This window comes from Pipistrellus hanaki, assembly GCF_964339955.1.
Source record: "Pipistrellus hanaki genome assembly, chromosome: 15".
In the NCBI taxonomy this organism is placed as follows: Eukaryota; Metazoa; Chordata; class Mammalia; order Chiroptera; family Vespertilionidae; genus Pipistrellus; species Pipistrellus hanaki.
In genome coordinates this window covers 15,816,155-15,828,834 of record NC_140517.1, presented here as the reverse complement: position 1 = coordinate 15,828,834, position 12,680 = coordinate 15,816,155, and the positions used below count along the sequence as shown (strand labels likewise).

The 12,680-nt window shown below is 35.7% G+C and overlaps 1 protein-coding gene across 2 annotated transcripts in view; it reads left to right on the top strand.

The window, feature by feature from the left end:
• The window catches only part of GLG1 (golgi glycoprotein 1), a 107,619-nt gene that overhangs the window by 41,929 nt on the left and 53,010 nt on the right, over positions 1–12,680 (top strand). For both annotated transcript variants that reach the window (XM_084906684.1, XM_084906683.1), the window contains 2 exons: positions 8,850–8,882; positions 11,233–11,319. In XM_084906684.1, the coding sequence (XP_084762810.1) occupies positions 8,850–8,882; positions 11,233–11,319 (120 nt within the window). The remainder of the gene's footprint in view (positions 1–8,849; positions 8,883–11,232; positions 11,320–12,680) is intronic.

Below are 12,680 nucleotides of genomic sequence, written 5' to 3'. Positions count from 1 at the left end.
CAACTGGTGATTACTGCCTTTTGGGAATGTCCCTAAATGTACCACACCACGGAAAATTCTGCCCAGAGACTGTGGGGTTCTTGCGATCTACCAAGAATTTATTAAATTAGTATTCTAATATTTTCAGGAAGAATTTCAAGATATATGTAAATTGGAGCCAAATTTATGTTAATAAAATTAGTTCTGCCGTTGCCTGTTCTGTGACGTCATGGTTGCACCAGCTAAGAATTAATTAACATAGATTTGAAATCCTTACTCAATCTCAGGTTGAATAAAGTGTCCCTTGTGAGATATTTTTAGAATGGTAGAACTGCTAAAGGACTTGCTGTGTGAGTCAGGTTCTCATTCAGAAACTTTCAAACTTTTGAATTTTTCATTCTGAATTTATTCTTCTGTTCTGAAAAAGCAAGTTTAAGCTGTCACCCATGGATTAAATAAATTCTTTATATGTATCACAAGAATACAACTTTTGGTATCAGAGACAATTTAAATGATCCCTCTATTTTAAAAAAGGATATTTTTCTACAGATGTAAATTATTGTGAGTTGGTAATTATGCTATTGGAATTGTCAGAGAGCTTCAGAAAGATATGGCTCTAATTTTTCTGAAAAAGGTTTGAAAAAATGTTTTTCTCTTTTCATCATTGTTCAAATACAGAGCATTCATTCTAATGGCAGAGGATGGGATTCATGATTGATTATGATTAACAATTGCTTAGTCTTACCCAGTCAGTTAGTTGCTTTCTTCATTATGCAGAAAGAAAGCTAATTATGAAAAAATGCTTGAATTTTGTCATAAATGGAAATGGTAGCCTGAAGTCAATACACAGATGCAAGACACTTTTGTTGTATCTTCTCTATTTTGGTGGTAATTAATTATGTAATCCCTGTGTACTTAATCTTAAATTCTAAGGCAATAGTGATTAGTCATCTTTAGAAAAGAATCTTCTGTTCATTTTTTCTGTTTCTGTTTTTCTGATATTTTTAGAAAGTAATATAATTATAACAAAATAGTTGGTGAAATAAGGAACAGCTTGAGGAGGTAATTTACATTTATAGGAATTGCTTTTGTTTTTTGTCTTTTTATTGTTGTTAATCCTCACCTGAGGATAATTTTCCATCGATTTTTAGAGACAGTGGAAGGGAATGGGGAGGGACAGAGAGAGAAAAACATTGATTGGTTGCCTCCTGCACATTCCCTGAACAGACCAGGATTGAGTTTGCAACCAAGGTATGTGCCCTTGACTGGAATCGAACTTGTGACCCTTCAGTCCGTGGTTTGATGCTCTATTTATTGAGCCAAAATGGCTAGGACTTCTTTTTTTTATTTTTATTTTATTGATTTTAGAGAGGAAGGGAGTGGGAGAGAGAAATAGAAACATCAATGATGACAGAGACTCATAGATCTGCTGCCTCCTGCACCCCCCCAACTGGGGATGAAGCACACAACCCAGGCATGTGTTCCCCTCCCCCGACCTAAATCGAGCCTGGGACTCCAGTTCACAGGCCGACATTCTATCCACTGAACCAAACCAGCTAGGGCTGCTTTTGTTTTTAATTGAGGCATTACCACCTCTAGGGGGCAGGGGGACAAAATAAAACTAGAAAAATGTAGACATTTTTTTTTTAAAATATATTTTATTGATTTTTTACAGAGAGGAAGGGAGAGAGATAGAGAGCTAGAAACGTCGATGAGAGAGAAACATCGACCAGCTGCCTCCCGCACCCCCCCCCCACCGGGGATGTGCCCGCAACCAATGTACATGCCCTTGACCGGAATCGAACCCGGGACCCCTCAGTCCGCAGACCAATGCTCTACCACTGAGCCAAACCGGCTTCGGCAAAATGTAGACATTTTTAATAGCCCCAAAATGAACTAATAAAGAGGCAGTTTTAAACCAGGACGTCAACTTTCTTATAGATATATTATTTCTTTGTTCTGAAAGCAGGGACAATTTTTAGTAACCAGCTGACAAATGACTCATTGTGCACAGTACTATTTACTAACCCTTTTACTCTATTAGAATTAAAGGGCAGTGAGGTGCTCGCTTCGGCAGCACATATACTAAAATTGGAACGATACAGAGAAGATTAGCATGGCCCCTGCGTAAAATAAATAAATAAACAAACAAACAAACAAATAAATAAAATAAAGGACAGTGAGGGTATTTTCATTTTAAAGGTGCAAGACAGGTAAGTCTTGACTTCAACAAAGCCCACCCCTGCCCTGGTCTTATCTGAGACTAAGAACCAGAGATAAATGGGCCCTGGTTTTGGGGGTTTTGCCTATCATCTTTTACCCCTTTAAAACTCAGCATGTTCCTGTAGAAGTAACCTTGCATTATTCTTGGCATTGAGTTTTCTGGCTGCTCCTCAGAGCTGTGCCTAAAGTCGTGTCCCAGTCAGCAGTGTGCTCCGGCACCTGGGACCAAGAGGACTATGACAGTAGGAAGAAGCCAGTCCGTGTCTGCTACTGTTTGTGCAGCAGATGGTCCTGGTGCTGGAGCAAAAGGATGTCAGCAAGAGCTGGCTGCAATGAACCAAGAAGGATGCAGGGGACCTGGACTGACAACCAGCTGAAACGATCAGAACCCATCTCTGAACCCAGACGAGAGGCAGATATTTAGATCAGGAGGAAAAAGGAGTTTTCAGAAAGCTTTACATTGCTTCCCATTGATTCTTCTACTTTCAGTGAGGCCTTTGAGTCCTGCTTTCTAGAGATGGATTTTTTCAAATCTGTGTTTAGGTATTTAGTATTCTTTTTGGTCCAGTTAATGTAAATTTCTTCAGTCTTTATAAGATGTATAGTAGATCAGTACTTTATAGTTTCTGAAGTAGCTGTTCTTAGTCCTTCTTTAAATTAATAAATATTTAAAGATTTTTAAAAAGAAGATGTAATTATACAGTATTCCCCAGCTGTTACCCCACCACTCACTGGTGAAGCCCACAGGTAAATAACAGTAAATGAAATCACCACTCTCTATACTATGTTTAGCATAATATTAATTTGGATTATGGGAAGTCATTATTGGACCAATGTCCAGATTTTATTGAAACTTTGTAGGTATCCCATCACGTTAGGAGAGGCCAGATATGTAAACCTAAGAATGGTCATCATAGGGTTCCTCACTATCTCATTCAAGTCTCTGCTCTCTACCCAGAATGTGCCTTTCCAGCGCTCAGCCCCTGTCTCATCTTCCTCAACATATTATACATGCAGCATCACAGCATCAAATCACAACCTCCCTTTAAGGCTCAACTCAAATGTATCCTCCTCCATTAGACTTACTGATTTCCTTTCTATCTTACTCTTGGAGGTTGGTGTTAACTTTTTTCATACTTTAAAATAGCAGACCCTTCCTACCCCTGCAAACTCCACACTCTGCTTTGTATGATGGTTAGGTACAGACATGTGTTTTATCTCTTCTGCCACACTAATTTACTTGAGAGCTAGCATCTGTAACCTTTCTTTAATCTCCTACTGGACCTAATCTTACATCCTTTTTGAAAAGATGGATGAATGTTAAAGAATCATACAAAAGAACAACTCTTCAGTGAATCAGAACATAAAGCCTATGTTGATCGCTGTCATTTTGGCAAAAGCTATACCTGGATACAAATAAGAAAAATTAATCCTGAGCCCAGAATAAGGCATTAAGAAGAACTAATTATGAATCTGAGTAAGATTCAGTTTATACTTACTCAGTGAAAGTTTATCAAGACTAAAAGACTGGGTTTATTTAACATTACTAACTATATTATATTGAATTTGCTTTATTGGTGGGCAGGAGTGGGTGGTTTGGACCAAGTTAATAAATGGATTGCTTATATGGTTTCTTACAAATAAACTCGCAGAAGAATTTATTTACTACTGCAGTAGAATGTCTCTCATCAGAAGGAGGCATCTGGTTGTTGCCTAGCCTTCAGATTTTGTCAAGACCATGAAAGCACTGACACTATTAACATTTTTAAAAATATATATTTTATTGATTTTTTACAGAGAGGAAAGGAGAGGGATAGAGAATTAGAAACATCCGATGAGAGAGAATCATCCATCAGCTGCCTCTTGCACACCTCCTACTGGGGATGTGCCCACAACCCAGGTACATGCCCTTGACCAGAATCAAACCCGGGACCTTTCAGTCTGCAGGCTGATGCTCTATCCACTGAGCCAAACCGGTTTCGGCAATTAACATTTTTTTGGTTTGTTTTCTCCCAGGTGATTAATAAAGAGTCTATTGTCACTTAATTTATTGCCAGGTCTGATCTGCTGGATAGTTCAACTTCAGTCTATGTAACTTTAGAATGTTCCATATTTTAGACACACTCTAACTCCCAACCATTATGTTTCAGAAACGGACAACATCCGAGATAGTTTTGTGAATCTTTAATATCTCTTGCCAAACTCATTAACTCACCCTGCTTACCTTGGGAAAATCCTAGTTCCAGACTTGTACTTTCTGTAAAAACCATCCTCTCAAATGAATGTGATGGTTGAACATTCAAACTCGAACTTTTCAGTCATTTATTCTGAAACCTGTTTGCTGTGACTTTAACCAGCAGAGAATGATTAAGATGAAGAAGGAAACCAAAATCATAATATGCAAATGCTCGGCATTAAAGGATGTGGAATTCAGTAATATTTCTACTTTTATATTCCACATCTCAGATTATATAGACTAATAAAGCTAGAATCTCAATCATTTTAAACCAATATTTTTCTTCATCTTTTCTTATCTTACAGATTTTTTTGAGATTATGATGATGGCTGTGGATCTCTTGTAAGAAAAAAATGTACTCACATATAAAAGTTTATATTTAGATTTAAGACATTTTCTCTCTTAAAGTCTGTTAATAGATCTTAAGTGGAAGAAGTCTCTTGTCTAGTCCAAAGCCTGTCCTCAGGGGTCTGGAGAAGTTAAGTGACCCACCCAAAATCAAACTGCTTCTCTACTGACTACTTCAGTTAGTTGGTTGGTCTGCCGCCATTCTGTTCTTTCCTTAAAACCAATTCTGTTCCTGGCCGTTGGGCGTAACCCTGTGAAACAAAAGGTTGCCAGTTCCATTCCTGCTAGGGCACATGCCCCAGCTGTGTATAGGAGGTAGCCAGTTCACATAGATGTTACTCTCCCTTTCCCTTCCTTTCTCGAAAATAAATAAATAAATAAATTTAAAATAAATATTTAAAACACACACACACACACACACAACAAAAACAAAAACACCAGTTCTGAATTTACAAAACTTTAAAAAAGGACTGGGGGTGTTAAGCCTTAAAATTAACTGTTTCAGCTTTGGCTTACTCATCTAGGAAATTAAAGTACTGTAACACCCAAAACATTTAAATCATTGATTTAGAAAAGCCAAATGAAGTTAGCAAAATTGTTCTTTTTTAAAAAATTCTCACCCAAGGGAATGTTTTTACTGATTTTATTTATTTATTTATTTATTTTAAAAATATATTTTATTGATTTTTTACGGAGAGGAAGGGAGAGGGACAGAGAGCTAGAAACATCCATGAGAGAGAAACATCGACCAGCTGCCTCCTGCACATCCCCCACTGGGGATGTGCCCGCAACCAACGTACATGCCCTTGACTGGAATCGAACCTGGGACCTTTGAGTCTGCAGACCGAGGCTCTATCCACTGAGCCAAACCGGTTTCGGCTGTTTTTACTGATTTTTAAAGAGATAGGAAGGGCCGAAACCGGTTTGGCTCAGTGGATAGAGCGTTGTTCTGCAGACTGAAGGATCCCAGATTCAATTCCGGTCAAGGGCATGTACGTTGGTTGCGGGCACATCCCCAGTAGGGGGTGTGCAGGAGGCACCTGATCGATGTTTCTCTCTCATCGATGTTTCTAGTTCTCTATCCCTCTCCCTTCTTCTCTGTGGAAAATCAATAAAAATAAATAAATAGCCTAACATCAGTGGAGCAGCAAGAGGTGTGTGTGTGTGTGTGTGTGTGTGTGTGTGTGTGTACAGCAGGAGACTGTGCAGTTACAGGGCAAAGAATCTAGATATCAAATCCTATAAAGAGTGACAACTGAGGAAAATAATTCAGTCTACCTCTATAGGGAAGCAGGTCATTAAAACAATCATATATTTGCTATTATAGATTCCTTTGGACTATATATGACAACACTTTTTTCCCATGGTAAATTACATGTTATTTGACTAGGTTATTTTGAAAATTCCCCAATGCTCTGAATTTCTTTCAAGAATGCCCCTTTAATATAAAGGTATTTAGAAGAAATGAATATGAGTAAAAATTTATAATGATATGAATTGCCTTCCATGCTTTGTTTGAGAAAGAACTAGGATTGCTGATTGGTTGAGAAATCTAAAGGAGGGATTCAAGGAGGATAAAGTAGGAAACTGCCTAAACAAAAAGCATTCTTTTTAAAAATTATTTATTTATTTATTTTTTTTTTAAATTTCTTTATTGATTAAGGTATCACATATTTGTCCTCAACCTTCCACCCCATTCCAACCCCTCCCCCCTCCCCACTCATCCTCCTCCTCCCTATTGTCCTTGACCACTGGTTAGGCTCATATGTGTGCACACAAATCCTTTGGTTGATCTCTCTCCCTTTTATCCCCACCCTCTCCTTGAAGTCCAACAGTCTGACCCATGGCTCCTTATCTCTGGGTCTGTTCTTGTTCATCAGTCTATGTTGTTCACCATTTCCCCTAGATGAGTGAGATCATGTCCTACTGGAAATATAAGAATAAAAAATGAGACAAGCAATAATGGTTATGCTGAAAGTTATATGAATCAGTCTGTAGTGAGTTTCTTTCTGGGCCAACAGTTCTTTTGAGATCCAATTTCAATGTCAAGCAGTTCCTTATGTGTACATGTCAGCAATGATATTTCAGTTCTGGATGGTGGGCAAATGGTGGTAATGCAGGTCCAACCCTCTCTGGTTTGGTCCTGGGCAACCTGCAAGTGATACACAGCTGCTGACTGCTATTATGGCAAGGCGTGGTCAGCGTCTTCCATCTCTGGACTGCTTCTCTTCTCTCTTCATGGTTGGAGTAGTCCTGTCAATTCCTCTCTGTTGCCAGAATCCACATGGTCTCAGAGTTGTTTTCTGAAAATATACAAACATATTCTCGACCAAAAGTTAATAAAGGAATATTTTCTATAAATTTGACTTGGGATCCTTTTTCATTTTTTGCCCAAATGATTTTCCTCTGGCTTGTTTTGACACCATGTGTGTTTTTCATGGGTGTCTTGCTGTTATCATTACAATTAATTTTCTAAAGTACAAATTTTCTAGATGTAATTTACTTACAGGATATTTTTCCTTACATGATATTCTTCTACTTTCCCTCTTTTTTTTTTTTTTTTTTAAACATTAGGAGGCTTTTGAAAATTTTATAATGTAGTCTTGATAGCTTTTAAATTTTAATTTTTTGCACTATAATATGACTGCTCTAGGTTCATTTCCTGTTGTGAGATTTTTATCATGAGATAAACTACCAATAAAAATTTTAGTTAACACTTTAGGAACAGCTTTTTGTCCAGTACAATTAATTTTTCTAGAATATTCATTTATTTCAATTAGCCAATTTAAATTAGCCTGAAAACTTGTCTACTATTTTACTGTCAAATTTATTACTCTAAAACAATCTTATTTTACCATGTAAATAGTAATGGAAAGGATTATTTGCCTTCTTGAGTAAGCCCTGAGCATTTCTGGTGATAGGTTGGATTTAGATATAAAAAAACCATTTCCCCACACCATGGGTACAAGACAACTCAAACAAGTCTTGTAGTGTGAGGGCAGCTGCTGTCAGCCAAGTCTCTATCTTTTACCCAGGTCCCGATTTGAGCTGGGCATGGGCAAGTTAAGCAGCCATGGGGGTGGGGTGGGGGGAAGCTTTCTTGCCTGGTCGGAGTGGCTCAGTGGTTAAGCATCGATCTATGAACCAGGAGGTCATGGTTTGATTCCTGGTCAGGACACATGCAAGGGTTGCAGGCTCGATCCCCACTTGGGGGCGTGCAGAAGGTAGACGATCGATGATTCTTTCTCATCATTGATGTTTTTATTTTCTCTCTCCCTCTCCCTTCCTCTCTGGGGGGGGGGGGGTTATATATATATAACTTTATATAAGTTATATATATAAGTTAAATATATATATATATTTATGAAGTTTAAAGTAGATAAAGGAGATGTGTATTTCAAAGCTGTGCAATATTAGGTATAACCTAATCCAGCTTTTTTGTCATGAAATTGAAAGTTTATTTTATCTCTGGTACATGTACCTGGCTTTACAAAACAGATATATTCATGGGAATATATATATAATTTCTGTTTTTAAAATTTTTCATTATAAACTTTCAAGGTTATAGACATTACAAGATTATAGAAGGTACGAACATAGTACACAGAGGTCCTGTGTACCCATCACCTAGCTTCCCCTGACAGTGACAGGAGACTAAATTTTAAATAATTTATGGACCATCTTTGCTCTCTTAAATAAGCCTCTTTTCTTAGATATTTAATTTTCTTTAAAGAAAGGACATCCTTATTGTTTATGCTTGATCCTTTCTAGCTTTCAGAATTATGAAGTGTCACATAAGGACCCTATGTCACTATTGCTTTATCGCTAGTACATTCTTCTTCATTTTCCCTGTTTTCAGATTGTACCATTGGTTGGGAAAGGATTATATCTCACTTACTTTTCTGGTGTATTTTGTCAGTAAAAGCCCCATTTTACTTCTTATTTTGAAGAACATATTTAGTTGAATATTCAAACTTCTTGTTTTGAGTTTATTTTAGTGGTGTTTGAAAACTTGAGATTTGAGGGTTTTTTTAAACATAATTTCTTCTTTTTTTCCTTTTAGCCTGAAAATGAAATTTCTTCAGATTGTAATCATGTAAGTATGACTTTTCATAATTCACCATATGTGCTTTATATATATGATGAGAAAATTTGGGATGCTTTCCCTGATGTTTAAAAAACCATTATGTTTTTTTTTAAATTCTCTTAATCTTAAAAAGAGGCTGATAAATCTTGTATAAGGGCCATGATAAATTTATAAATATCCCTCCCCTGTAGAAAACAGAAAGTTCTGCCAAATAATATTTCTGTACTTGAGCTTATAATTTTTTATAGCTACCATATAAAATAATTGTTTCTGTGTTTATCAAATTTACAAGTTAGATTTCTGTATTTTAAAGTTGTTTCCTTTTGTCATCATAAAGTCATCTAGTAGTTCCAGAAGTGACTATAGGTTTCTCAAAGCCTAAAATATTTACTTTCTGGCTCTTTGCAGAAAAAGTTAAAATGAATATATACTTTGTTCCAGGATTTCTACTTCTAAAGATTTATGTGTAATTATACTTAAAAGAATGAATTAAAATGTGTCTATAAAAGGCTATTTGTTATAAAGCAAATTTGTTATAGGCCATTATTTATAAAGCAAAAGATTAGGGGGAAAACACCTCAAAATTCATCAGTAGACTCATCTGGCAGAAGAAGCCAAAAAAGAAGCTGATATATGCCATAGAACCCCAAGGGCTAGAGAAGAGTAAGTTTATGAAAGGAAAATAGGGACAAATAGTGTACAGAAAACAGGAGAATTTATATCACAAAAAGAGAAGACTAGGACCCAGACACAGAGGGAGGAATGTGAATATTTAAGAAGAAGGTGGCCGGCCTTCTGCAAGAGTAGAGAGGCCTCAGAAAAAATCAGTACTATTGACACCTTGTACTCAGTCTTCTAGAATCCAGAATTGTGAAAAAAATAAATTTCTGTGTTTAAGCCACTCAGTCTGTAGTATAGTGTTATGACAGCCCTAGCAATCTAATATTAATAATACATGTGGGTTGGCATTATAATTTTTCCCATTATAGGTAATGGGAACAAATTTTTAAAAACGGAATAACTTTCTACCTAGTAGAGAGTTCAGGGATAAATTAATGTCATTTAATTAATGTCTTTAAGCAAGAAATAAGATAGTATTGAACAATTTTTTTGTCAATGAAATTGAAAATGTTAATGCAATAGACAAATTCATAGAAAAACAAACTTACTAAAACTAACATAACTTGAAAATCTGAATAACCCAAGGTTAATTTTAAATGAATAAAGAAAAAATTATGATACAAAAAAATTGGATCTATAAATAAAAATCTTCCCCAAAATGAAACTTTCAGGATCAGATGGATCGATTGGTTAATTTTCATACACATTTAAAAAAGAATAACACCAGTCTTTCCAATAGTAAAAACGTGGAAACATTTTCCTGTTCGTTACAAGGCTAACATAACCTTAATATCGTCTAACAAGTATATATCAAGAAAGGAAGCACAGGCCAATGTCACTCGTGAATTGTAGATGAGAGAATGCTACTACCCAAGTTAGTAGCAAACTGAATCCAGTAAAATATAAGAAGGGAAATACATCAAGACTGAATTGGTTTTACTCTATAATTGAGGTTAAGTTTAATATTTGAAAAATAATCACAGTGAAGAAGAAAAATAAGTTATATCTCAATAGACATATTAAAAAGCATTTGATTAAATTCAGTACTAGTTTTTAAAGCTTTTATTATGGGAAATTTTCTAAAATGCATAATTAGACTAAAGATTTTTATGGATAGGTTAGTTTATAAAATCAGTTGTATGTTCTGTTGACCAGTAATGAATAATTGAAAATGAAATTAAGAAAACAATTTTACTTATAATAACATCAAAAAGAATCTAATATTTGGAATAAAATGTAATAAAAGGAGTGTAAAGTCAACCTTAAAGTGTGAAGGGTTTTAGAATGAAGACAGATATACCTGGAAACTAGACTCTGGGTGACTCTCCTTCAGAAAACTGATGAAAGTTCTGTTGATTGTGAAGTCTGTGACTAAACCCCAAAATCTGAGCTTTTGGATTAGACTTTTTGGGCTTAAGCAAAATTTAGCTTATACTACCTATTTATATTTTCTCTGAAAACTACAGCAAGAATTTTGGTTTTAGTTTTTTTCTTAAAAAAATGTTTTTTAGGGGAAAAAAGAAAAAAGTATATCTGAATGGTAGTTTTATTTTGTTTTTACTTTTTGTTTCTCTTTTCTGTTCATTAACTGAGATGTGAATATGCTTTATCTGACTCTGTACAAGGAATTTTTATCATTTATTTGTGTCATAATTTATCATAAATCACTTATATTTATGAACTTGATGGTAAATTTTATACAAGTCTAACTGAAGTTTGTTTCTTCTCTTGTACCTAGTTGTTGTGGAATTATAAGCTGAACCTAACTACAGATCCCAAATTTGAATCTGTGGCCAGAGAGGTTTGCAAATCTACCATATCAGAGGTAGGTTGTAAAAGAATTGTGTGGGTGTTTAATGGTATAGAAAAGAAAATTACATCTCTATCAGACCAGTCATTAAGGGAGGAATGACTCATTTAATTACTTTACTTTTCTTGGAATTCACATCTGTATTGGTTGAGAGATAGGCCAAAGCCAGTATAATTAGACTTCTTTTTGTAAATGTTCACCTACACTTACAGTAGGATGCTGTTGATTCAGTCAAGCTGTGATAATCAGGCTCTGTTGGTACCCAGAGAATACAACTGCTTCTATCTTCAGTGCTGCTCTCACACTTTCAGTCTGCTTATGTCTCAGGCATACCAAAATGGTTTCCCCAGGAGGCTTATAAATATTCCTAAGTATTTCAGCTATATAGTTGGATCAATTGAACCATAGAGGCATATACTTCAAATAATAGGAGTTAGCCTTAAAAATATGTATAAAATATTATGTCAATTGTTATAAATGGATGTTGAGACTAATGACAAAAATAATGAAAATGTGTAGTATTGTATGGATGTTAATTGGGGGGAAATTTCAATTCTCTTGGCTTACTGTGAACAAATGTTAGTGAGAATCGTGATACAGAAATTCTTCTTTTATTTTTTGTAATCAGTAATAGAAATTCCAGAAAGCCAGCGATTTCTGTATACAGAGCACACAGTTGCTATTTTTCCACCTCAAAGGTGATTAACATAGATCTTGCAACATGTAGATCTATCCTCAAACTACCCTATTTGATGACTTAAGTAGGGACCATTTTCTCCTGAGCTTTTAAGGAAGACCCTGCTCCAACCATTAAGCCTTCAGTTTGTGTTCCTCACTTAAATCATTATGGGATCCTGTAGATTAGAACCTGTTAACTTCCTCAAAAATTCTAATCTTGGATCAGATATGTTTTATTCTTTTATAGCAGTGACCTTTCTTCATATTTACTCTCAGGCTTCAGAATAGAATGATCTATCTTTGAAAATCTGATCTTTAATTTCTGGCTTCAGTATTCTGCTTATGACAGTCCCTCATCTAACGACGTGACTAGCTATACATACCAGTTTGATTGCCCTGTGGAAATTTGGCTCAGAATATATGCAGGTACATCAGAATAATTTCACTCTGCTTGCTTATTTTATATATATATTCAAAGGTGGGGTTTTTTTGTTTTGTTTTTAAAAAATATATATTTTATTGATATTTTACAGAGAGGAAGGGAGAAAGATAGAGAGCTAGAAACATCGATGAGAGAGAAACATCAACCAGCTGCCTCCTGCACACCCCCTATGGGGGATGTGCCCGCAACCAAGGTAAATGCCCCCGACCGGAATCGAACCCGAGACCTTTCAGTCTGCAGACCGACGCTCTACCAC